The 26,476-nt window shown below is 35.4% G+C and overlaps 1 protein-coding gene across 2 annotated transcripts in view; it reads left to right on the forward strand.

The window, feature by feature from the left end:
• The first annotated feature begins 5,104 nt into the window (after positions 1–5,104).
• itpr3 (inositol 1,4,5-trisphosphate receptor, type 3) overlaps positions 5,105–26,476 on the forward strand; it is a 33,460-nt gene continuing 12,088 nt past the window's right edge. For both annotated transcript variants that reach the window (XM_067394726.1, XM_067394727.1), the window contains exons 1-34: positions 5,105–5,475; positions 6,641–6,711; positions 8,094–8,215; positions 8,420–8,506; positions 10,728–10,886; positions 11,845–11,943; positions 12,218–12,301; positions 12,575–12,721; positions 13,332–13,427; positions 13,510–13,548; positions 13,665–13,804; positions 13,913–14,012; positions 14,364–14,524; positions 14,683–14,824; positions 14,942–15,103; positions 15,312–15,484; positions 17,152–17,271; positions 17,350–17,532; positions 17,700–17,951; positions 18,519–18,663; positions 19,080–19,224; positions 19,566–19,759; positions 19,838–19,958; positions 20,535–20,589; positions 20,694–20,859; positions 21,132–21,299; positions 21,386–21,463; positions 22,315–22,434; positions 22,531–22,653; positions 22,769–22,969; positions 23,327–23,578; positions 23,710–23,835; positions 23,920–24,045; positions 26,226–26,346. In XM_067394726.1, the coding sequence (XP_067250827.1) occupies positions 5,384–5,475; positions 6,641–6,711; positions 8,094–8,215; positions 8,420–8,506; positions 10,728–10,886; positions 11,845–11,943; positions 12,218–12,301; positions 12,575–12,721; positions 13,332–13,427; positions 13,510–13,548; positions 13,665–13,804; positions 13,913–14,012; positions 14,364–14,524; positions 14,683–14,824; positions 14,942–15,103; positions 15,312–15,484; positions 17,152–17,271; positions 17,350–17,532; positions 17,700–17,951; positions 18,519–18,663; positions 19,080–19,224; positions 19,566–19,759; positions 19,838–19,958; positions 20,535–20,589; positions 20,694–20,859; positions 21,132–21,299; positions 21,386–21,463; positions 22,315–22,434; positions 22,531–22,653; positions 22,769–22,969; positions 23,327–23,578; positions 23,710–23,835; positions 23,920–24,045; positions 26,226–26,346 (4,570 nt within the window). In that variant the 5' untranslated portion in view covers positions 5,105–5,383. The remainder of the gene's footprint in view (positions 5,476–6,640; positions 6,712–8,093; positions 8,216–8,419; positions 8,507–10,727; positions 10,887–11,844; positions 11,944–12,217; positions 12,302–12,574; positions 12,722–13,331; positions 13,428–13,509; positions 13,549–13,664; positions 13,805–13,912; positions 14,013–14,363; positions 14,525–14,682; positions 14,825–14,941; positions 15,104–15,311; positions 15,485–17,151; positions 17,272–17,349; positions 17,533–17,699; positions 17,952–18,518; positions 18,664–19,079; positions 19,225–19,565; positions 19,760–19,837; positions 19,959–20,534; positions 20,590–20,693; positions 20,860–21,131; positions 21,300–21,385; positions 21,464–22,314; positions 22,435–22,530; positions 22,654–22,768; positions 22,970–23,326; positions 23,579–23,709; positions 23,836–23,919; positions 24,046–26,225; positions 26,347–26,476) is intronic.

The raw sequence follows: 26,476 nt of genomic DNA on the forward strand, positions 1-26,476 counted from the left end.
ATTTTGAGCAAGTGTTTTTTCATAAAAATGTAATATACGCATGCTAAAGGTGTAGTTGAGGAATTTTGCAGTAAATGGATAAAAAGTACTTCATATCCCCCAAAACACAGCATAATATGTATCAAAATGAATTTTGAGTGAAAACAGTGAACGGTGGGCGGCATGCATGTAAGCGAGTAAATACAGGAGAAATATGGCAGTCATTTTGACATGCCACACTTCGTGTTTCCAACAGGTGACTATAACTGAATATTGCCATGTAGTTGTGTTTAGGCCAGGGGCCTTATTCACAAAACATTTTATTTTACCACTAAGAGTTCTCCTAAATAGTAGTAAAAGTTCTTAGCTGAGAGTTTTCTCTTAAAACCTATTCACAAAGCTGCTGAGACAAACTTTTACTAAGGAATCGACTGAAGTCTTAAAGGTGCCCTAGATTCAAAAATTGAATATACCTCAGTATAATTGAATAACAAGAGTTCAGTATGGAAATGACATACAGTGAGTCTCAAACTCCATTGTTTCCTCCTTCTTATATAAATCTCATTTGTTTAAACGACCTCTGAGGAACAGGCGAGTCTCAACACCGACTTTTACGTAACAGTCGGGGTGTACGCCCCCAATATTTGCATATGCCAGCCCATGTTCAATGCATTACACAAGGGCAAAACGTCTGGATCTGTGCACAGCTGAATCATCAGACTAGGTAAACAAGCAAGGACAATAGCGAAAAATGGCAGATGGAGCAATAATAACTGACATGATCCATGATAACATGATATTTTTAGTGGTGTTTGTAAATTGTCTTTCGTTAATTGTTTCGTTAGCATGTTGCTAATGTACTGTTAAATGTGGTTAAAGTTACCATTGTTTATTACTGTATTCACGAAGGCAAGACTGTCGTTATTTTCATTTTTTAAACACTTGCAGTCTGTATAATGCATAACACAACTTCATTCTTTATAAATCTCTCCAACAGTGTGTAATGTTAGCTTTAGCTACAGAGCACTATCAAACGCATTCAGAATCAAATGTAAACATCCAAATAAATACTATACTTACGCGATTAGACATGTTGCATGACGAACACTTTGTAAAGATCCATTTTGAGGGTTATATTAGCTGTGTGAACTTTGTTTATGGTGTTTAAGGCAAGCGCGAGCTCTTGAGGCGTGGAGCACGAGATTTAAAGGGGCCACACACCCTGAATCGGTGCATTTATAATGATAGGCAGTTAAAAAAATTAATAAAAAAAAAAAGACTATGGGGTATTTTGAGCTGAAACTTCACAGACACATTCAGGGGACACTTAAGACTTATATTACATCATTTGAAACCATGTACTTCGGCACCTTTAAGCTAAGAGTAAGGGCGGGGTTGACCTCGTTGCTATGGAGTATTCACACAGTGATTGGCTGATGGGGGAGGAGTCAGCGATTTAATCATAGAAATATTGTAGAATGAGGTGTCATGTTTCCACATTAAAATAAAGGTTTTAAAATACAAATGTTGCCCTATTCAAATAAATATTTTTTAATAAAAATGTTGCCATAGTCAAAATAAAATTTTGCCATATTGTTACCATAAAGGTTTTAAAATGTAGGCACTACACTACAGTGTCACTAACTAAAGTAGTATATACAGTTAACAAGTAGTATGTACAGTGTGTATATATTATAATATATATATATATATATATATATATATATATATATATTTTTTTTTTTTTTTTTTGCTCTATTCAATCATTTGTAAGTGTGAACTCATGAAAACCACTGGCACAGGTAATCAGACAATATTTATTTATTTGTTAAAAGATTTTCTTGGGCATCTCATCATAGATTCAAATCTATAAATCAAAATGTATTGCATTTATGAAGAAAAGGTTCAGCACCCAAGGCTCTATCGCTATTCCCTCAATGGTGTACAGTGTCTTTGGGTGGATTAGGACTGTTTGTGATTTGGTCTTAGTGACTTAGGAGTCCTCTTGACTACTCCTAACGTTTCACAGATTTAGGAGATAGTTTTAGCACTAAAATGCTTTGTGAAATACTCTTAGAGCAAAAATTTAGGAATCCTAAAATTAGGACTGACACGCCCATTATTTTTAAGAGTTTCTCCTAAATCGGCAAGTTAGGAGCTACTTTTAACCTTAAGATGTTTTGTGAATATGGCCCCAGGACTATTATCAAACACATGAAGTTTGGAGCAAATTGGACATTGTGTGCCTGAGTTTCAACAACTTTCCATTTCGTGGCGTTAATCACTTAGCCAAGTGTTGCATGATTTAACATGTTTCTAGCATGTTTGGTTCTTCATGGCATATACAAATGTGTTTCTGGGAGTGAATTACAGTGTAAAGCATGACATTTCCTGTTGCCAGCAGGTGGCACTATGACTGTAACTGAATATTGGCATGTAGATATCTTCAGGCCAGGACTCAGGCAGATCGGACATTGTATGCCTGAGTTACAACGACTTCCTGTTTCATGGCGAAACATCGAATTTTGTCAGGCCACCACTGACGCGCCCTTCAGCAAAACTCTAGATCTTCGCAATTTAACGCTGCAAAGACCTTTAGATTAGACTGACCAAATATGATGTTGATCTGATTAAAGCTCTAAGAGGAGTTTGTTAAGATACAATGTGTGGAAATGGCAAAAACAGCAAAAATTTGGCAGAGAAAATTCAAATATCTCACTTCCAGTTGGGTTTTCAGATTTTGCACCAACAGACTTTTTTGTAGGTATTGAGCTGTTACATCTGTCTACTGAATTTCATACTTGTCCGTGAAATGTAGCGCAAAGGGCGCTTAATTGAAATTTTGTAGGTGGCGCTATCGAGCCATTTTGCCACACCTAATTCTGAAACTCATATTAGATGTAAATTTTCACCACAAAGTTTCATAAGTTTTCGAGCATGTTTACACCCTCAGAAATACGATACATTTCGGAGAAGAAGAATAATTGACCAAGCAAATAGCTCACACCATCGATGCTCTGGCCCTAAAAATATTGTTAAAAGTCACACAGTATTTGTTTTTTGTCACAAGTAGTAAATTATTTTTGTGGGTAATGGGAGGATTTTTCACCTGGCTACAGCAAGTATTTCACACCTGTGGGAAGCACTGATAAACCACACATCAAAGCGTGAAACTCCCTTGTTGCATGTTCATACAGTAACTGCAGTACTACATTTAAGAATATACAGCTAAAGCATTAAATATTGATATTTTATTCATGAAGCTTTTATTGTTATTATGCACAAAGACATACTTGGTGGAACAGATTGATATGACTGAACAATTACTCAGAAGCTGAACTGACCTATCAAAATTATAACAAAATTAGGTTGTGCGTCTATAAGCAGGTGCCTCTTGTATTGTGTTGCTAAATGTGAATGTTTTGTTTTATGAACTGAAACAGGAAATTTAGTCCTGGATTTTTAAAATGAGAGGTTGGGTGGGTCTGTTTTCATAGAGGCCTGTGCCTCTAAATAGTGTTCGCATTTGTTCTGGCACTGTTTCAATTCTTTTCTTTCTTTCTTTCTTTCTTGTTTTATAGTCTATGATATATCTATCTATCTATCTATCTATCTATCTATCTGCTGTTTATTTAACCCCGCAACCACACATTAACCTTCTGGTGCTGTTCGGTCATTTTTGACTGAAATATTTTACATTTCGTTTTTTTAGAATATTTTACTTCATTAGAATGGTACGAAAGTTAGTAAAGGTTTTGGCACTTATGTGAAAACAAAATTATGGAAATGATTTGAAAAAGTTACAATTGTATTGTTCACGGTCAAAAATGACCACACTGGAAATGAATGAGAGATGAATTTCATCTAGTGGAAACGTTTGGTACTGCACCCAAACTAAATCCTCAAACATCCTCAGATTTGGAGCACAACTTGTTTAGATTTATGGCTCACAGTTTTAGAGTAAAACATGTTTTGGAAAATATATATTTCATATAAAATTAATTTAATATTAAATTTTACAGTTTTTTTTTTCAATTGCTAACAAGCGTTCACCAATACATAAAGTACTTTTTCTAAACTCTTAACACAGCAACACACATACATCACACAATTAGCCAAATAGTTAATTTTCTGCCCAAAACCATATTTTGTAAAATAAACCCAAACTCTACATTTCAAAATGCTAAAAACCTTTTTCAACATATACTAACTCCTCTATCAAAATACAGCAAATCTGATTCAAAATCGAGTCATTCTGTCAAAATATTAGCGCTAGTTTTCTATCCAACATGAACATATAGTCAGTCAAAGCGCAATGACTGTCAAAATACTAACAGCTGATGGCATTACAAAAACTGCACTACTTGTCATGTTTCAGTTCTACCTGCAGAAAATATAAGTTTTTATCATTCAGATTCCTTTTACTGCAGTAATAGTAGAATGCTTACATGTAAGCCATTCTAAATTTTTGGTTGAGTGTTGAATGCGTGCATTCTTGGCAACATAAGTGAATGAGTCATTACTTTATAGAATGTGCAGTAGAAAAAAGAAGAAAGTAACAGAATTGCTCAGGGCAGCTACTGGTCAAATGAGTCTCCTTTGCAGAACTTCAGTTGGCCCCCCTTATTTATTTGGATGTTTACATTTGATTCTGAATGAGTTTGATAGTGCTCCGTGGCTAAAGCTAACACACTGTTGGAGAGATTTATAAAGAATGAAGGTGTGTTTATGCATTATACAGACTGCAAGTGTTTAAAAAATGAAAATAACGACAGTTAATAATAATAAAACATTATAGAACTAAAATAGGCTGTCTACATTTATATAATTGAAATAGCCTAGTAAAAAATCAGTCATTTTTGACCGCAACGTGAGCAACACTAGGGGGTTAACTTAAATGAACAAAGCGACAGGCCAGCTCATATTACAATAAATGAAGCTATCGCTCCACCATTCTCATTCATTGCTTTACTTGTGAGTTTTCTCCTTCTGTCAGGTCTCTCGCTTGCAGTGTCGAGAGGGTGTTAGCGAGTCTCATCTGTATTCTTCCACGCGGTGCCCTCCTCCCCTACAGGCGTGTTTTGACTTGACAAAGTTGCGCGTGCTTCCTGGTTTGAAGCACTATGACCTCAGGTACGTCGCAAAACTCCAACAACAACTCACTTCTGCTCGTCGGACCTCTGTGCTTTACATTTCTAGTTGCACATCCAACCAGGGATTACATTTTTGTAGTTTTTTTCCCCTTTGCGTGATTCTCAACTCTACCGAGATGCATTTATACTTCAACTGTGGGTGAAGCGCGTGCCTACACCCGCTTTATCAGGAAGAGTCTGCAAGAAAAGTGTCCGGGCTTCTTAAGACCAAACTGAAGCATCCAGACTGCAGCGTGCTCTAAATAGCAAAGATGTCTGATTCAGCGTCCAGTTTTCTGCATATAGGGGACATTGTCTCGCTGTATGCAGAAGGAACTGTCAATGGTTTTATAAGCACACTGGGGTAAGTCTTTCATTGACTTCTCTGTCTTCCTGCCTTTCTTCAACTCAGCCCAAGACTTTGCACCAAATAGAATTTAATGTTCATTTAAAATGCAGTAAATCATAGCAATCAATGCAAAATTTCACTTCACATCAGTTTATTATTATTTTTTATTAAATAAAATAGGCTTTCTAGTCTTGAGATTGCAAGCTTTGTTCTTTTTCTCTGCTAGTTGGTTGTACTGTGGCTTACTTTTACACTCCGCTTTGATGTGTTTGAGTTTTTGGTTTGCAAAGAGAGAGAGAGAGAGAGAGAGAGAGAGCTGCACACAGGTGTGCTGTTAAGTTACAGAGTAAGTTAACAGCCTGTATGTGTATATTGTGAACATACTGTAAATATGTCTGTATATTTCGCAATATTAGTCAATAGTGAGGACATCTCATAAACTCTTTGGGTTTTATACATGGGTGGTTGACTAGAACTTTTTGCAAAAACATCAGTTCAGTCAGCTTCATTTGATTTCTGTGCTTCTAAATAAAAGCACAATCTTGAATTTACCTGTCATGAAACCAATGAAACCTGTTAGTCACTGTAGAAACCTTTTTGAATGTTATTCTCTTTCATTGAATTTTTCAGCCCAAACTGTATTGTTTTAATGTCAGGAGGAAATTCCACCCCTTTTTTGGATACAGGCCTAATACAAGAACAAAAAGACTAAGACAGTTATCTTAAAAAGCAAATGTTATGCAGGAATGGCTCTCTAAACAGCACACAGAAGCGTCCAAGTTTTTTTTTTTTCCTTGGGCTATTTCAGCTGTTCTATTCACTGAGTGTCTTATTGAACTGGCCTGGCAACCTAAACATGTTTTAACCTGTTCATTAGAAACCCTGAAAGGCTGCTCTAGTCAAATGCAGGTTACCCTAGGGATATTGACAAATATTGGATATATAATATAATTAGACCTTTAAAGCAACTTGGCAGAGCATTTTGGACTTTATAATTTAAAATATTTAGCAGGATGTCCATCACAAGTCTGTAGAAACAAGGGCATTCACACTCCAGGCCAGGAATGAAGCTGTAGAATTTGTGACCCATAATTCTTTATGACCACTGATACTGATGTGCCATTCAAAGACTTTTGAAGAATTGTTTTATTGAGATGACCCTGTGTGTTTACCTTCCCAGGCTGGTGGATGACCGTTGTGTCGTGGAGCCAGCTGGTGGAGATCTAGACAACCCTCCCAAAAAATTCAGAGGTATTTTATCAATTTTAAAATAATCTTTCACATAGCTACATGTACCTCCAGAATAATTATTGCATAGCTAGCTTTTTGGAAGTCTTGATTCTAATTGGACCGTTGCACATATAATCTTGATTGATAGCTTGAAGTTTGAGAGGTCTCCAGAGAGAAGACAGACATGAAAGACAGCTTGTAAAGCTAACTTGTCTGTATAAAAACTTAGATTGCAGATTAATAGTAATGATATATATAAGGCAATATTGTAATATTGTTCCAGTGTTTGTCTTTTTGCTAGGCTAGTTGTTTTGTGCCGGTTTTCCACCAAAATTATCCGGAACAGTTTTTCCCAGGAACTTTTTTCCGCCCAGACCTGTTGCTGTCTGCATTTCCATCGCGGTCTAAAGTACCGTGAAGATTAATTCCGGTGACGTAGGACTGTGCGCAATATTCCAGTCCCCTCTGGATTTCATCCTTCATGTATAAACTTAATAAAGCCTGAACCTTGTCGTCGGTCCATCGGCCATATTTTTCAAACTCCATTGTTGATTCAAATAGCAAACAACTGCACGCACCACAACAGACTTTTAAAAATGATGGTTGAAATAAAATTCTGCATGTGGTCAAGCAATCAGCATGTTCAGCACACAAATAAGTTCATGAACTTAAAAAAATACTACCTATCGAGCAGGTACTTTCTGAGGGGGAAATTTTTACCCAGAACCTCATTTAGACCCTGGTTCTTGTGGTCGAAACGCACCGAGCACCACCCCAGCGTCCCTAGTTCCTGGGGAAAGTTCCTGCGGTGAAAACGTGGCTTATGTTTTCAACTCAAATCAATCAATATTTCATGTATACATTTATTTATTTGGTAGTGGGATAATATTATTATTTTGACATTATTTATAATATAACTTATATTATTGTTTATATTTTTAATTAGCTTTTATTTTTATTTTTTTGGTTTTCATTTTAAGTTTCCTTAAAATAACCCTTTTAGGTTGATACAACTTGTTTCGCAAGCTGCTCTTTATATTAGTGTTGGTTTGTTTGTACTAACGGGGTCAACAATGCAGAGAAATAACCTCAAACCATAAACCCCCAAACCATTAAACCATCATTGATCTGATCTGCAGGTGATTCAAAAGTTTGATTGAGATCAAATGTGAGCGAATACGAAATACTTTTTTTTTTCTTCCTGTTTCCTGTGAAAGCGAAATGTTTCAATATTTCTCTTATTACTTTCCCAAAATTGAGTTTTTTTTTTTTTTTTTTTTCGGGTCTCACAAGAATATTGTCTAGAAAGTATTTTTGGAGATCGAATCACATTCTCCAAAATCAGCCACATAAGAAATTAATTGGCTGATACAAGTGTTATTTAATTGTTCTTTTTGATCTAGACTGCCTCTTTAAGGTTTATCCCATGAACCGATATTCTGCCCAGAAGCAGTTCTGGAAGGCTAAACAGGCAAAGCATGAGAAGGATAAGATTGGAGATATGGTGCTTCTTCAGAAATTACAAGTATGTGACAAAGAATTCTATGGAATTTTAATCATGAAGCAGAACATACCTTTAGTTTTACAGCTTTGAGCAAAGAAGAATTGGAAGTATTCACTAGGTTTGATAGCACGCATTTCATATGCTGACATTTGAGCCTTTGAGAGCTGCTTGCGGTTCTTTGATAATAATTTATTTTGTTTGTTTTGTTTTTTTGTTGTACCAAAGCATGCAGCTAATTTGGAACAAAAACAGAATGAGGCCGAGAACAAAAAGGTCCATGGGGACGTGGTAAAATACGGCAGCGTCATTCAGGTGAGAACTCGCATTTAGTAAAATTATACCTGTTAATTAACAGTCAGTGCGATTTGATGTTTTTACAGGGTGTTTGTCTATAAATACATCTTAGCTGATGTTGATATTTCACATTTCACATTATAAAAGTATGTTTTTCTGCATATTGATACATTTCTTTAGGGCATCATTACCCCATTTAATAGTTATGCTAAAAAATACAAAACCAGGAGTAAAGCTCTATCAAACAGCAGTCTAGTCCAGATTGTCAGACCTATGTGTAAAACCATTTAAGCCCTTTTATAGAGGAGTAGAATGTCAGAAATGTGCACTTATGTGGCATAAACCTTGTTTCTAGAAACAAAAGATTAGGAGTTATCCTAGTTACGCAAAGTAATCATGCATTTCATTCAAGATTCAAGGTGCACCACCAACGACTTTAAAAGGAGTTATGTGACTTTGTAACAACCCCCTCCCGCCCCCCCAAAAAAGTTCAAGTCCACATGCTTCTGTGATATGACACATTTTACAGTGGAAAAATGGTATGGCTGGATTTTAATTTATGGAATTGACTGGATCTTGAAAAGTAGGAGGTCTTTAAAAGAATGAAAATAAAAAAAAGAATTTGGCTGGATATGTATATAAGAGGAGCTGGTTTGGTAACGTCAGTTGGAAATGAAAGTAATTTCGATGAAAGATAAGGAAGACAAACATTTTGTTTCTTTGGAATGCATCATGCATCAATAAGTCTTGCACAGTATGTGTATTATGTCACTTGATTTTATGTTGACAGGCAGAAATGTCGTTTAAAGGCAGAAAAAGTAAAATAACATGCTGAGTTTATTAATGGGGTCACAACTATACCCGCACATCTTTATCGGAGTCAGAAAAGGCAAAAAGAAATGTGTTTCCTCCCTGTTAGTGACGTCAGTTACAGATAATGTGCCTACAGCAGTGCCACACTATAGGAAACAGGGCCTTTTCCTGATACTATAGGGTATCCTAAAATAAAAAAGTGCTTCCCATGCCCTGTGATTCCTATGGGTTACAGCTTCTGCTTAGAAATCCAGCCAAAATGCTTGTCTGTATATATTTAAGTTCGCCGATTTTCAACCTGTTTTGTATTGCCGTGACCAAAGACTATAGATTTAGAAAGACGGTTCACTCCTATTAGTTATGAATGGGAGAAACAGCAACATGCAATATGGCAGAATAACTCCCGCCTTTTAAGTAAAAGAGCCTGAATCTCTGATTGGAAAAGTCATTGCATCACTGCAGCTGCTGTTAGAAGCTCCGGTTCCCATAGAAACCAGAGACTCGCACTTAGGACTGCACATGGGCATTGGTTGGTATATCCTGAAAAATAAGCTTTTTTTTTTTTTTTTTTTCAAGCTATTTGAGCATATAAGAAACAACATTTATGGGACAGTTCATGTCAGATTTTGTTGATGATTTAAAATGTTATTTAATTGTGTGTTTTTGAGGATTTGAGGATTTTTCTTTCCTGCCATTAGCCACTGACTACAACTCTTTGGATCCTTCACTGGAAACCGAAAATAACTAAAGGTCTACTCTTTGAATTCTTGCATCTGGGAACTATACAAGTCGACATTGTGACTAAAAGTTTGCTAAGAAGTATTTCTTACTCCAGCAACAATGCTGTTTTTGAGACTGGTCAAGCATATCCATAGCAAACTGTAAGTGGCCTTGGATGGCAACATACCCAGTTGAAGTTTGCCTACTTATTTCCTACATATTTCCTACATATTTGGCAAAAGGGAGGACAACAGCCCCTTCTCTCCATTTTCTCTAGTTAGGTAGCACAGATTTCAACTTTTTACAACATGGGCAGCCAAGGTTTATTCAAAGACAATTTTGCCAGTGGTGAATTACTCTTTTAAAAATGAAATAACATTGTAGTCATCAGAAAGTGTTAAGTAGTTTAAAGTGATCAGCTCTGTTTACTGGCATTCAGCAGGCACGGTAACACCTCTTCTAACACAGTGACAGAGGAGGTGTTACCATACTGCAGCATACCCATTCAAGATATTTGCAAATCTCTCTCTCTTTTTTTTTTTTTTTTTTTTTCAAAAAGGAAGTACTTTCTTATTAATAAACTTTGTAGTAAGTGCCACAAGAGGCATGACAGTCTTGAGTGACTTGCATTTATAAAAAGTTGGCAACAATATGATTTAAGACACAAATGTTCAGTTTATTCTAATAAATGCTGATGTGTTTTCAGCTCCTGCACATGAAGAGTAACAAGTATTTGACGGTGAATAAGCGCCTCCCAGCATTGCTAGAGAAGAATGCTATGCGTGTCACTCTTGATGGGACGGGGAATGAGGGCTCCTGGCTTTTTATTCAGCCTTTCTGGAAACTCCGAGCTAATGGAGACAATGTAATTAACGCACACCCATACAAACTACTCAACAGTCACACGATATTCACAAGCTATATGGGTGAATCTCATTAAACCTGTCAAGAATATGTCTGGGTCATATTTTACCCCAAAATCAGAATAAAAAACAAAGACATTTGCATAGTTGAAGCCTGTTTTTAAATCCATTAATATTTTTGCATTTTGATGTTATTTCCATTACAATTAAGCACTACCCACCACAGCTGTCTTGACTGTAATGTAACAAATAAAAAAAAAGAAATTATACACATTAAATAATATACCACTATATAAATACCACCATTAAAACTATAAATTATTTAAATTATTAATTCACTGTACATGATGGTAGTATTTTTGTGATTTATGCTGAAATTATTAAACTTACTACTGTAATATTTTTGCTGTAATGCACTAAAAAAACTGTTATATTATAATCAAATGAAATTCTTAGAGAATAATGAGACTCAAAATAAATCGTCTGGATGCCTTTTAATCAGAATTTGAGGGGAATATGTATGTAATTGTCATGAAAATATCACAAATTCAATGCAAAAATTCTCAATGATCTTTTCAAACAAACTACTTTCTTTATGTAAATGTTTCTGTAATTTTGGTTTTCGAGTGCAGTATAACCTTGACAAGATTTTATACCTACATACACAAACACCTATGTTCTTTAAAGGCATACATTTACCTGCACACCTAATTTTACATATTATAGTCTATACAAATATGTGCTCACAGCCCACATACAAACTCACCAAGTTGGTTAAATGCATGCAAATGATCCTCTTACACATTTAAACAGGTTTACCAAGCTAATCTGTGTTTAAATGTTTGTAGATTGCTTCCCCCTTGTGTAAACTGATAGAGATGTACATATTTACTTTTCAGATATCTCTGTTCGTGACAGTCATATTAAGTCCCTCACTGAATTGTTTGTACTCCATTTCAGGTGGTAGTTGGAGATAAGGTGATCCTGAATCCTGTAAATGCTGGACAGCCTCTCCATGCCAGTAGTTATGAGCTTCCTGATCATCCGGGGTGCAAAGAGGTGGGCATGTTCAAGAAAACATGATCGGTTTGCCTTGAAGTTCTTTGTCAACATGAATCTGAAGTAGACAGATGGATTGTGGGTGATTGAAAGTGGTCCAAATGATTATTAGACACATTTACTTGTGGCTTAACTTGAGAACTGTTGTTGCAGCCATCTCCAACATGTGTATCTGAGATTAGTAATGGCTTTTTGAAGAAAAGTGAGCAAAATAAGCTGAAAAAATAAGTGCTGTTTGCCATTGTCTTTAATAACGTAAGACTGCCACCTACAGATCAACTCAGTGAACAGCAACACCAGCTGGAAGATCAATCTGTTTATGATGTTCAGTGACCACAAAGATGAAGTCCTTAAGGGAGTAAGTGCAACAGACATATACAAATCTGTACTGTGTATCATACCAACAAATCCATGCATTTATTTAGCTGTTTTTCAAATAAATGCTATAGCATATTCACACATGTGGGACCTTCAACTTTTGCATACATCATAGCCAGACATTTTTATCAAGTTTTATCATTTTTATAATTTTATTTTTTTTAAGTTTTATGATATATATCCAAAGCCAAGACCGTTATGTTAACATTTCATAATAAAAGTCATGGATGACTGGTATTCTGTTCATGCTTAGGGAGATGTGGTAAGACTCTTCCATGCAGAACAGGAGAAGTTTCTGACCTGTGATGAGTACAAGTCAAAGCTACATGTGTTCCTACGCACAACTCTGCGTCAGTCTGCTACTTCAGCCACCAGCTCCAATGCATTATGGGAGGTGGAGGTAAGAGTATCCTCATACATTGATTTAGCGGATTTTCTGTATTTAATGGTAGGATTTAGATTTGAAACGAGCCAACATATATCACTAAATAAAAATGTATTTATATTTAGAAATGTATTCAAAATAGATTCCTGTTACCGTTTATTATTTTCTTATACTTTTATATATGTATTATGGCATGCAATATGTTATGTGTAGAAGTCTGGATAACACTTTATTTTGTGTCTTTGTTACACTGTTATTATATATTTAAGTACTAAGTAATCTAAAGTAACTACATGTACGGATTAGAGTTTAGGGTTAGTTGCATGTAATTATGCATAATTTATAGTTATTACTATAGTAATTACATGTGACATATGTAACAATGACAAGTGTTACCATATTACATTACAGTATAGTTATTATTATAGTAACTACATGTAACGTGTAACAAGGACACTGTAAAATAGTGTTTCCAAAGCCTGTTATCTCAGTCTTTTATATAATGTGTATTTATATAATAATTGTGTATGTAATAATTATTAAAGAAAATCAAACATTTTTTATTGTGAGGTGGAAAGGTGCTTCCATTTTGACATGATGATGTTTGTTTGCTTGTTTGTTGTAGGTGGTTCACCATGATCCATGTCGTGGAGGAGCAGGACATTGGAACAGCCTCTACCGATTCAAACACTTGGCCACAGGAAACTATCTTGCTGCTGAGGTAAAAACCCTCCACATATATAGAAATCTGTTATATGGTTTAATAATATTAAAATGATTTATGTGATTTATTTGTGTTGCAGGAGAACCCAGGCTACAAAGAAAACATCAGTGATATAGAGGTAGGTTAAATGACTTGTTGCTGTATGTCATGATAACACTGATGAAAAAAGCTTTGTGGTAAAACTTTAATCAGGAGTTGTTAAACATCAGTGTCTCACTGGTACTTTGTCCATAGGTGGACAGTAGCCGTATCAAGAGAAGCCTTGGAGAAAGGATAAAATACAAGCTTGTAGCAGTGCCTCATGGGAATGACATTGCCTCTCTGTTTGAGCTGGACCCCACCACACTGCAGAAGACTGATTCGTTTGTACCAAGGTATTCAATTATCTGCTCTACTTTCTCTCTCTGTTTGTTTCCATTCTGTGGGTCGAAGGACTTCTCTTGATTTACCCACTGAATATTCATCTTCTCTATCGCCAACAGAAATTCTTATGTTCGATTCCGTCATCTGTGCACAAACACTTGGATCCAAAGTACCAACATTCCCATTGACATTGATGAGGAGAGGCCCATTCGATTAATGGTGAAAAACTCTCTCTGTACCGACAGTATAATCTGTTTGACCTTAACTTCTTAATGTCAAGAATTCTTTATATATTTGAAACATTTCATTCTGACTTCATTTATTTGCTCAATTTTAAAACAGTAAGAAATAAAATATAAATTGTATGTTTTACCACAGCACTAATTTTTTACAATAGAAATCAATTGTAACATCATAAATGTTGTTACTGTCACATTTTATCAATTTAATGCATCCTTGATGAATAGAAGTATTCATTTCTTTAAAAAAAAAAATCTTACTGACCCCAAACCTTTGAATGGAAGTGTGTGTGTGTGTGTGTGTTTTATATATGTCCTCTCCTCCTGCTAGCTGGGAACATGTCCCACTAAAGAGGACAAAGAAGCCTTTGCCATCGTCTCTGTGCCGGTCATGGAGATTAGAGATCTAGATTTTGCGAATGATGCCAGCCTCATGTTGAGCACCGTAGTCGACAAGTTCAACTCTGGTTTTCCCAGTCCTAATGACAGAAGGTAGAGTTGACACGAGACATACTGTAAGCACCAAACCAGAGTCTCAGCCTGAGATTTTATACTTTGTTCTGGGTCCTTAATGGCTGCGGATTAACTTTGTAAACATTTGTAAAGTAAACCTATTGTCAGATATTTGTGTGCCCTCTCTGTATGCACAGGTATGCCATTAAACTGCTGGAGGATGTGGTTTTCTTTGTTGTCGATCAGACTAATAATGGCCAGCCTGCCCTGGAGGTGACGATGAGCAAGCCCAACCGAGAGAGACAGAAACTTATGAGAGAGCAGAATATTCTTAAACAGGTCTGATTTTCAACAATTGGAAATGTATGGCGTGTTTACAGTTGAAACGACTTGGTTGGTGAATGATCTAATCTTCATACCCTTCAAACCAATCTTGCTGTCTATTTTTCTGCTTAGATATTTGGGATCATTAAAGCCCCATTTAAACAGAGGGGCACCGAGCCTCCTCTGCTGACATTGGAAGAGCTGTCTGACCAGAAATACGCCCCCTATCAGTACATGCTCAGACTGTGCTACAGGGTGCTGCGTCACTCACAGGATGACTATCGTAAGAATCAGGTACTCCAATCCATACTAACACAGGTGCTTAAGAATGGTTGAGAACATAGTGATATTACGAGAAATCGTGATGTTGAATGTTTACATGGTTTAAATGGCATTCATACTTTCTGTCACACTGGAAACAGCAACTAGACAGCATTCAAAGATGTGGATTTGATCAGTCAATATGATGTTCTGTGTGCCATTTTTCTTTTGTGCCTTATAGGAGCACATAGCCAAGCAATTTGGAATGATGCAGTCACAGATTGGCTATGATATTCTGGCTGAGGACACCATCACAGCCCTGCTACACAACAACCGCAAACTGCTGGAGAAACACATCACTAAAACCGAGGTGGAGACCTTTGTCAGTCTGGTCCGTAAGAACAGGGAACCCAGGTTAGTGTTTCCATCAGATGAAAACTCTTTGTAAGTAATTACTTATTGATGAAACTTAAGATAAACACTGATTGCTGCAACTATGTCAGATATTACACAAATTAGCTATGCGTTTAATACTAATTTAACTGAGATGTTTACATATTAGTGACGGTTGATGGGTGCCTACGCAGACCTGGAAATATCACAGAATTTTAAAATTGTAATTTCCAGGTCTGGAAAAGTAATGAAACGTAATATAATCTTCAAGTCATTTAAATGTATATTAAATGTAATTTTATAGGGTTACGAAATGCTTATTTTGAGTGGAGTGTTAATAACATAATTCTTACAAATCCTTATCTAGCAATTATGAATTGCTGGAAAAGTAATGGAAAATTAATTGGTCAAATTATTTGGTAAATTTTGAAATAGGAAAATGATATGCAGAAAATGTAAAAAAAATATATATTTTTTTACACATCGCACAAAGATAAATAAGAAATGTATAGGTTTAAAAAAAAAAAAAAATCACCTTCTGTAAAACCCTGGATGGCTTTAGAAACGCTTTAGAAGATAAAAATGGCAATGAGAAACAAAATTGTGACTTTTTTTATTGGTATTTACCAAGACAGTACATAATTGTATATTCAGTGAATAGTAAAAATGACACATCCTATATTCAAGGGGGGAAATGGAAAATAAACAAACAAACAAACACATACATACATACATACATACATATAAACAAACACTCTCTCTGGTATGTATCTTTCCTCTTCCCATTAGGTACCATCGAACTTTTTAAATAACCATGTATGATATTACACTTTTAAAGTGCCCCTATTATGCTTTTTTCGAATATTACCTTTCATGCAGTGAGTAATACAGCTGTTTGTGAATGTAAAAGGTCTGCAAAGTTTTAAAGATCAAAGTGCACAACAAATAAAGTTATTATCTCCTAAAAGTAAGAATCGAATCTGAATTGCCGAAATGAGTTGTCAGCAATTTCAGTTTTACTTCCTGTTACATACCTATGTAACAATGTAACAAATTTGCACAATGCCAAAAAGTCTTCATTGCCTGCCCGCTAACAATGTCTACTTTGACCCACCCTTAAACACTGTAGTTGTAGCTAGGCCTAGAAGAGTTTGGTTTGTGTTGTCGACATGTCAAGAAGATGCTATTTTCTGAGCTGTGAATCCTCTTTGCATGCACTTCAAAAGAATGAGGATGCTGGAATTGATAAGAAAAAAATAGGCTCTGTTGTTACTGTTCGTATCACTGTGTACACAAGCGCTGAGGAAGCCTTTGGAGCTGAAATTCAGATATGGTAATGGGCGATTTGTTTTTGACAAACGCTGTAAATGGTAGATCAATCATAACAGACTGGGCCGATCAGAGGAGAGTAGACTCGTGGAAAGTAAGGGGTTTAGAGGGACTGAATCTTCAAACAAACCATTTTTAGACTCTTTCAGAAATTAAGTGATGTGCAGTGTATATTATGATAAAATTAAAATGTTTTTGACCTTTGATGCATGTAAATCTATTGCAGGAAACCTTCAAAACAAAAATAGGAATCTTGAAAATAGTATAATAGGGGCACATGGATGACTAAATGAAGCATTGACCTTTCTTAATCTGATTATCTGTAAATGTCTGTTCCATGTTGTTTGTTTGGTTTCCAGGTTTCTGGACTATCTGTCAGACTTGTGTGTGTCCAATAATGTTGCAATCCCAGTAACTCAAGAGCTGATCTGTAAATGCGTGCTGGATGCCAAGAACCAAGATATTCTCATGAAAACTGAGTAAGTCTACAAAAAACCATGATGTGTGTCTGTTTTGGGTTATGTGCTTGTGTGAATGCATTTTGTGTGTTTGTGAAGGCGACGAGCCGCTAAGGACACACAGCATACCTCTGAGTACATGGAAGAATTTGGAGAGGAGGATGAAGTTTGGCTGATCTGGTCCGAGAAGGAGAATATCCCCCATGAGAAGAGCATTCGACAGCTTGCCCAAGAGGCCCGCCAAGGAAATGTGCATGATGAAAATGTGCTGACATATTACAGGTACTTGAAAATTGTACTATATAAAAATTGACAGCTGTGAAAATAACAAAAAAAGATTTTCAATTATTGCTGGACAATAATTGTTATTAGAAATGTTGTCCTCTTCTTACATCCATACAAATATATTGTTTTAATGTGTTTTTTTTTTTTTTTTTTTTTAAATCCAGGTACCAGCTCAAACTATTTGCACGAATGTGTTTTGATCGTCAGTATCTGGCCATAGATGAGATCTCAAAGCAGCTGGATGTGGAGCTGATTTCCCTCTGCATGATGGACGAGGCTCTTCCCTTTAATCTGCGGGCGTCTTTCTGTAGACTCATGCTACATGCACACGTTGACCGTGACCCTCAGGAGCTTGTGACACCCATCAAGTTTGCACGCTTGTGGGCTGAGATCCCCACCTCTATCAGCATCAAAGAGTGTGTTCACATACCCACACAATCATATTATTAAATATTATATATGACTTGCTAAGTCTCTTACGCTTACCAAGATTGCATTTATTTGATCAAAATGACAGTAAAAATCGTAATATTGTGAAATATTAATACAATTTAAAAGAACTGTTTTGTATGTTTAAAATGTGATTTATTTCTGTGATGGTAAAGTCTTTACTCCAGTCTTCAGTGTCACATGATCCTTCAGAAATCATTCTAATATGCTGATTTGATCCTCAAGAAACATGTATTATTTATTATCAATGTTGAAAACAGTAGTGCTGCTTAAGTGGAAACTGATAAAAAACATTTTCAGGAATTTTAAAGAAACAGAAAGTTCAAAAAAACAGCATTTATTTGAAATGGAAATCTTTTGTAGCAATATAAAAGTCTTTTGATCTATTTAATGCATCCTTTCGGAATAAAGCATCAAATTCTTTCAAACTTTTGAACTTTAGTGTATGCAAAGATATTTTTTATATTGCATTATATAGTCATTATTTAAACAATGAAAGGTGTAATCATGGTGTTTGCTGTTTTATGTTGCAGTTATGACTCTCACCTGGACTATTCACGTGACAATAAAAAGAACAAGTTTGCCAATACGATGGCTTTTATGGAAGAGTACCTCAACAACGTTCTCATTGATGACCTGCCTTTTGCCAATGAGGAGAAAAACAAGCTTACATATGAGGTACAGTTGCATATTATTACAGTGAATAGTGGTTCTCACTGCAGTGAAAAATGGATGTAATGAGTGGAGCTTGACCTAATCCAGCTTCACCTCTGTGAACCTAATGAGTGGAGCTTAATCTAACTAGGTTTAGAGATACAGGATACGGTTATGGGTAGGGTTAGGATGTGGCTGGACCTTCAAGCTCCACCCATTATGTTCAGAGAGGGGAAGCTGGACGTCAAGATCTACCCATTGGCTCTACATTCTTTAACATTTTATTATAGAACCACTGGTAGAGCATTGTAGTAGTGATGGGTGCAGTGTATTGTAAGTTACTTTGAATAAAACTTCTGTCAAACATGTAAATGTTACATATTTGACACTAATATTTCCAAATCGCATTCACATATTTGCTTTATTTACATTGTTTGTAGGTGGTGAGCTTGGCGAGACATCTCATCTACTTTGGGTTCTACAGTTTTTTCGAGCTCCTGAGGTTAACTCGTACTCTCCTGGGAATCATAGACTGCACTCCAAGTAATGCTACAGTCAACCCAATGTTTAGTGATGACGGCAGTGGTTAGTATTCAAGAACGAGAAAACAATTAAATATCTTATGTGGTTCAGATGTACATAAGGCTCCAGACGGCAACTAAAATGGTCGCAGTTTCTCGCCTAAAAATAATATAATAATAAAAATAATAAAATTAACCTTAAAAAAAAAATAATTATTAAAAATAATGATTATTAGCTAAAGTGAATTGTTATTGCAGTTATATAATTTGTCTCCTAAAGTTTAATTTTAAGGTCCATATTATTTATTTATTTGTGTATAAATTGATCCGTTGTGTTTTATCCACAATGACAGAACTAAACTTGCTAGAATTCCAGTGTCCAAAATCTTGAATCATTCTTCCTAGGTAAGAACGTCAGGCGCTCTATTCATGGCATGGGGCAGATGATGTCCACCATGGTGCTAAGCAGGAAGCCGTCCCTTTTCTCCACCCCTGGTCGCCCTGGTGTTCTAGACAGCCAGGCTGGCAGTAAAGATAGCATTGACACACAGGACATCACTGTCATGGACACCAAACTGAAGATCCTGGAGATATTACAGGTAGATGTTGTCAAATAAGATGGCAACAGCTTTGTGCTGTCAGTGCTGGCAAGATTTAAAACTTCTGGTTTTGTGCAGTTCATCCTCAGTGTACGCCTGGACTATCGGCTTTCCTTCCTACTCTCCGTCTTCAAGAAGGAGTTTGTGGATGTCTATCCTATGGGTGATGCGGATGCAACACATTATACGGAACATGAGGGTAACTGATGTTAAGAAAAATTTAAAAAATGAAACTGTTGTATGAATGTCAGAACCTACCTGCTAATCAAATAATCAATTAACAATCAATAAAATGACATTATAATCAAATAACAGCATAACAACTATTCTTCTATTCTTCTGTGAACTAATCCCTCTATTCTATTTTTCATATTTGTGTTTGTCCCAGTGCTTCGTTCTGGTGAGAGTGGCAATGTTTCATCATTTCTTGATTCTTAAAATGAATTCCTTAAAGATGAAGTGTGTAATTTTGTTTTTGATGTTAAAATACTTTCTCCTGTGGTCACTTTATATACTTAATGTGCAAGACAACTATTAGTAAGCCATTTATATTTTGGAAAACCTATTTGATTTTGTGTAGTTCCAATTGATGACGCTAGTGGCACAGAAATAACACACTTCACCTTTAATGGAAGAGCATTTTAAATCTTATTAAATTTAGATTAGAAGTAGTGATGCTTGAATTCGTTTTCTGATTGTGTGTACTTATTATTATTATTATTATTATTTTATTTATTTATTTATTTATTTATTTATTTTTAAATATTTAAAATAGCTTCCATCAACCTCCAGCACATTGGAGAGCAGGCCGAGGCCATGTTTGGAATTGGGTATGTTAATGAGCAATTCATTCTATTTCCACATTACTGTTCATCAAAGTTAATACAGTGCTTGTGACATATGACCTTTCTTTGACCTTTCTCTGACCGTACAGTAAAGGAAACAGTATTCTGGAAGTGGATGACGAAGGGGGACGAATGTTTCTGCGTGTTCTGATCCACCTCATTATGCACGACTACCCTCCATTGGTTTCTGGGGCCTTGCAGTTGCTCTTCAAGCATTTCAGTCAAAGACAAGAAGTCCTCCACACTTTCAAACAGGTAGAATGTACAGCCCACTCAAACATATACAAACATCTTGCATTTATTGGTCAAAAGATCAGGTCAGGTCAAACATTTTCAGGTAAAGCACATTCCCATGCAGATCAAACAATTCACATTTTATTGCTCATTTGCATGTAGCAAATCACAATCCCAGTGCCACAGAAGTATAAAAATAAAAAAAAACCTCTTTCAATTGGTTGAAATGCAGTCAGTTTTCAAGATCAAAATTGCTTATGTCAGTTCTTCATCCTGCTGTTTGTTCTGTTCAGGTCCAGCTCCTTATTTCAGCTCAGGATGTTGAAAACTACAAGCACATCAAACAAGATCTGGATCTTCTGCGCACCATGGTGGAGAAGTCTGAGCTTTGGGTTATTAAAAAAGGTAGCTCTGGGGGAGATGGGAAGAAAGAGAAGAAAGACAAAAAAGAGGCTGCACCGGTGAGTCATGCACTGAGGTATGTGGGATTGTGTTTATCAGAATAATTAGGTGAAAGAAGCTCATGTTTCTTTTCTTTTTCATGCAGGTGTCTCCAGAGGAGGAATCAGATACTAAAAAACAGAAGGTTGAAAAGAGCAATGAAAGCTACCAGAATGTCAAAGAGGTGATGTTCTTAGTGTATTTCTTTGTTGTTCAATAATAAATTAATAACAGTGGGAACTAAAAGTCTGAAAAGTTGTATTACACCACCGTTTAAAAATTTGGGGTCAGTAAGAATTTTTTTTTGGAAAGAAATTTATACTTTTATTCAGCAAGGATGCATTAAATTGATCAAAAGTGACAGCAAGTATCTACAATGTTACAAAAGATTTCTATTTCCAATAAATGCTGTTCTTTTGAACTTTCTGTTACTCAAAGAATGCTCGAAAAATGATTTCCACAAAAATATTAAGCAGCACAACTGTTTTCAACATTGATAATGATAATAAGAATCAGCATATTAGATGATTTCGGAAGAATAATGTGAATAAGGCTGGAGTTATGGCTGCTGAAAATTCAGCTTAAATTTAAAATAAATCAAATTTTAAAATGTATTAAAATAGTAGAAAGTTATTTGAAATTGTAATAATATTTCACAATATTACTGTTTTTTTGTTTGTTTCTTTTTTACTGATAAAATAAATGCAACCTTGGTGAGCCTAAGAGACTTCTTTCATAAACATTAAAATAATTTACTGACCCCAAATGTTTTATTATATTATATTATATTATATTATATTATATTATATTATATTATATTATATTATATTATATTATATTATATTATATTATATTATATTATATTATATTATATTATATTATATGAAAGACTTTTGTGTGTGTATGTATATATATATATATATATATATATATTATATATATTGTACTCAATATACAGTAGTATTTATAAATTTGGATGGATAGAAACTTGTTAAATGAACAAACCAATATTTAAATCTTTTCTCTGATCTCCAGATTCTAGAGCGTTTGAATAAAATGTGCAGTTCAGGTGTATTTAAGAAGCAACAGAGGCTGTTGAAGAACATGGGCGCCCACAAAGTTATGCTGGACTTGTTGCAGATCTCCTATGATCGGGTTTGTAGTCTTTGTAAAACAGATCAAATCTGTACTAGATATGAAGCAAGGTCTTGATATTGTATCTAAACTCCTGATTTTTTTTTTTGTTAACAGAATGACACCAAAATGCTGGAGATCATCAAGTACACGCACCTGTTCCTGCAGAAGTTCTGCACAGGGAATCTGGAGAATCAGACACTCCTCCATAAACATCTCAACCTCTTTCTCACACCTGGGGTGAGTGCAAAGCAAGGAGGATAAAAAAAAAAAAAAACATATCTTAAAATAGCATGAAAAAAATATGTTTTTCATTTTTGTTCATTGTGTTCCTGTTTGTTTTTCTCTCTCTCAGCTCCTAGAAGCAGAAACAATGCAGCAAATTTTCAGTAATAATTTCCAGCTCTGTTCTGAGATCAGTGAGTCTGTGCTGCATCATTTTATCCATTGCCTGGCTACACATGGCCGCCACATTCAGTACCTCAACTTTCTGCACACCATCATTAAGGCCGAGGGGAAATATGTGAAGAAATGTCAAGACATGATCATGACTGAGGTTTGTGATTTGTGACTAAAATAAAGCAACCTTGAATTATTGTACAGTATGTATTCAATTTAACCATTTGTTTAACCATTTAACTTAAAATAATAAAAAACAGTACTGAATTAAAATGTACATATATTGGAGACCAATTGTTGTAGGGGATTTTATTTATTTATTTGATGGGTTGGTATCATGTTATATAAGGTGCTTATTGTTATTATGATTTACAATGTATTTTGTTAGATTTATAATTTTATGATATTAATTTTTACATGTTATTATCCTTATTTATGTAATGATTCCAAGGAAATGTCAGTTCAGTTCAACTGGTGGTATATACAGTCAGATGACTTCTCTTTTCACCCTTAGCTTACAAGTGCAGGTGATGATGTGGTCGTCTTCTACAACGATGACACGGCATTCGACACCATGGTGGAACTGATGACACTGTCGCGGGAAGGGGTGAAGGACGACAGCCCTCTGCGGTACCATATTTCTCTGGTAGAGCTGCTGGCTGCATGCGCGGAGGGCAAAAACGTTTACACTGAGATCAAGTGCACATCTCTGCTGCCCCTAGAGGACATGGTGAAAGTAATCACACATGAAGACTGTATCACAGAGGTAAACAGATGATGGCAGACAAATTAATTGATTTATTTACAGTAGCATTTATAGCATTAACATGTTTGCTAACAAAAGCCAAAGCCTGTTGCATATTATGTATCAGAAAGAATCTCCTCTGTGTCGTGCAGGTGAAAATTGCCTATGTAAACTTTGTGAACCACTGCTATGTAGACACAGAAGTGGAGATGAAAGAGATCTATACCAGCAACCACATCTGGAAACTGTTTGACAACTTCACTGTAGATATGGCCAGGGTGAGTCCACTGTAACACTGATGCTGTCTAAGATGTGTTTTACTGAGTGGAGTTTAATTTAACTTAGTTTAATTTGAATTTCAGGTGTGCTCCAACCGTGAGAAACGCATGTCGGACCCTGTGCTAGAGAAGTATGTGATTCAGGTGGTTTTAGACACTGTAAATGCCTTCTTCAGCTCTCCCTTTTCAGAGAACAGCACCAGCACAGAGGTGAGACATCATTCGTAGTCTAATTTCTGTTCTCTGCCACATCTGCTTTTATTCACTGTGAGTACCATAGATTATTAGGGCCCAAGCACTGAAAGTGAAAGTGATTCTGTCATGCATTCTTTAAAATGCATTTTAAAAATTTAGTGCAACAAATTAAACTGCTAAAACTAAATTTTTTGGTCAAAGAATAATGGCATAAAATATCTCAAATATGCCCAGAACTAATCACACTTAATTATAGAATGTTTCAGGTTTCCCATTTTAAAAATTAATGATATTCTAAAGTTATAATATAGGGTATATTCTATTCTAAAATAAACTAATTTTTTTCTGAAATAACCAGAAACTTTTTAGAAACACAAAAATGTTGCAACACTTTTTTCAGAGAGAAACCTCACCCACAGAAATTGCATAACCTTAAGTTTATCTTTTGCTTTTACAAACTTGTGAATGAGTCTATATTTTACTGCAGAATATTTTCTGTTATAGTTACTGTCAGTGTGTCACAGATGCTGTGGACAATGTTTAACACAGAATATTCCTTTGTGAAAATAACCTCCTGTTCAAAGGTTTGCGGTCAGTAAGATGTTTTTAAAGAAATCCTTTATGCTTATTAAGGTTACATTTATTTGATCAAAAATACAGTAAAAACAGTAATATTGTGAAACATTCTTACAATGTAAAATAACAGTTTTTCTATTTTAATATATTACAAAATGTATTTAATTCTGGTAAAAGCTGAATTTTCAGCAGCCATTCAGCATCCAGTCTTCAGTATCACGTGATCCTTCAGAAATCATTCTAACACTGATTTGGAGGACAAGAAACATTTCTAATTATTATCAATGTTGAAAACCATCGTGCTGCTTAATTTTTTTATTTTAATAGACAGTTCAAAAGAACAGCATTTATTTGAAATGGAAATAAAGATTGTAAATTTCTTTACTGTCACTTTTGATTAATTTAATGCATCTTTTCTGAAAAGTATTCATTTATTTTTAAAAATCTTACTGACCCTAAACTTTTGAACAGCATTATAAATTTGACTGTATGCGAGTTATTTTTAGAGAAGTAGATACATTTATTGAAGTACTAATAAGATAAACATGACAGCTGAAATATTATGTCACATAAAAATTACTTTCCGATTTCATCATGTCACATTTAAAGGTGCCCTAGAACTTTTTTTTTAAATGTAATATAAGTCTAAGGTGTCCCCTGAATGTGTCTGTGAAGTTTCAGCTCAAAATACCCCATAGATTTTTTTTAAATTCATTTTTTTAACTGCCTATTTTGGGGCATAATTAGAAATGAGCTGATTCAGGGTGTGTGGCCCTTTAAATCTTGTGCTCCACGCCCCAAGAGCTCACGCTTGCCTTAAACAACATAAAAAAAGTTCAAACAGCTAATATAACCCTCAAAATGGATCTTTACAAAGTGTTCGTCATGCAGCATGTCTAATCGCGTAAGTACAGTATTTATTTGGATGTTTACATTTGATTCTGAATGAATTTGAGGCTGTGCTCCGTGGCTAACGGCTAATGCTACACTGTTGGAGAGATTTATAAAGAATGAAGTTGTGTTTTTATGCATTATACAGACTGCAAGTGTTTAAAAATGAAAATAGCGACGGCTTTCTTGTCTCTATGAATACAGTAAGAAACGATAGTAACTTTAACCACATTTAACAGTACATTAGCAACATGTTAATGAAACATTTAGAAAGACAATTTACAAATATCACTAAAAATATCATGTAATCATAGATCATGTCAGTTATTATCGCTCCATCTGCCATTTTTTGGCTATTGTTCTTGCTTGCTTACCTAGTCTGATGATTCAGCTGTGCACATCCAGACGTTCTGCCCTTGTCTAATGCCTTTCATAATGTTGGGAACATGGGCTGGCATATGCAAATATTGGGGGCGTACACCCCGACTGTTACGTAACAGTTGGTGTTATGTTGAGATTCGCCTGTTCTTCTGAGGTCTTTTAAACAAATGAGATTTATATAAGAAGGAGGAAACAATGGAGTTTGAGACTCACTGTATGTCATTTCCATGTACTAAACTCTTGTTATTCAACTATGCCAAGGTAAATTCAATTTTTTAATCTAGGGCACCTTTAATTCTTCTCATTTCTTTCTCTTTCTTATTTTCTCTTTCTTTTGTCTCATTCAGGCTCATCACACCACTGTAAAACAGCTGCTACAGTCTACTATGCGTCTGTTAGATTGTCCCTGGTTACAGCCACAACAAAAAGCCCAAGTAGAGTTATGCATACGAACTCTGGCAATGACGAGTATGTCAACCTGCTCTCTAAGAGAATAAATCAATCCTAAGGGATTTTTAAATTATTTTACAAGCCTAAAATGTGGCAGGAGTTTCAGTTCTTATACAGTTTTTGAAGTATGATGAGACAACTTATTTGT

Source organism: Chanodichthys erythropterus, chromosome 9 (assembly GCF_024489055.1).
Source record: "Chanodichthys erythropterus isolate Z2021 chromosome 9, ASM2448905v1, whole genome shotgun sequence".
Classification (NCBI taxonomy): Eukaryota; Metazoa; Chordata; class Actinopteri; order Cypriniformes; family Xenocyprididae; genus Chanodichthys; species Chanodichthys erythropterus.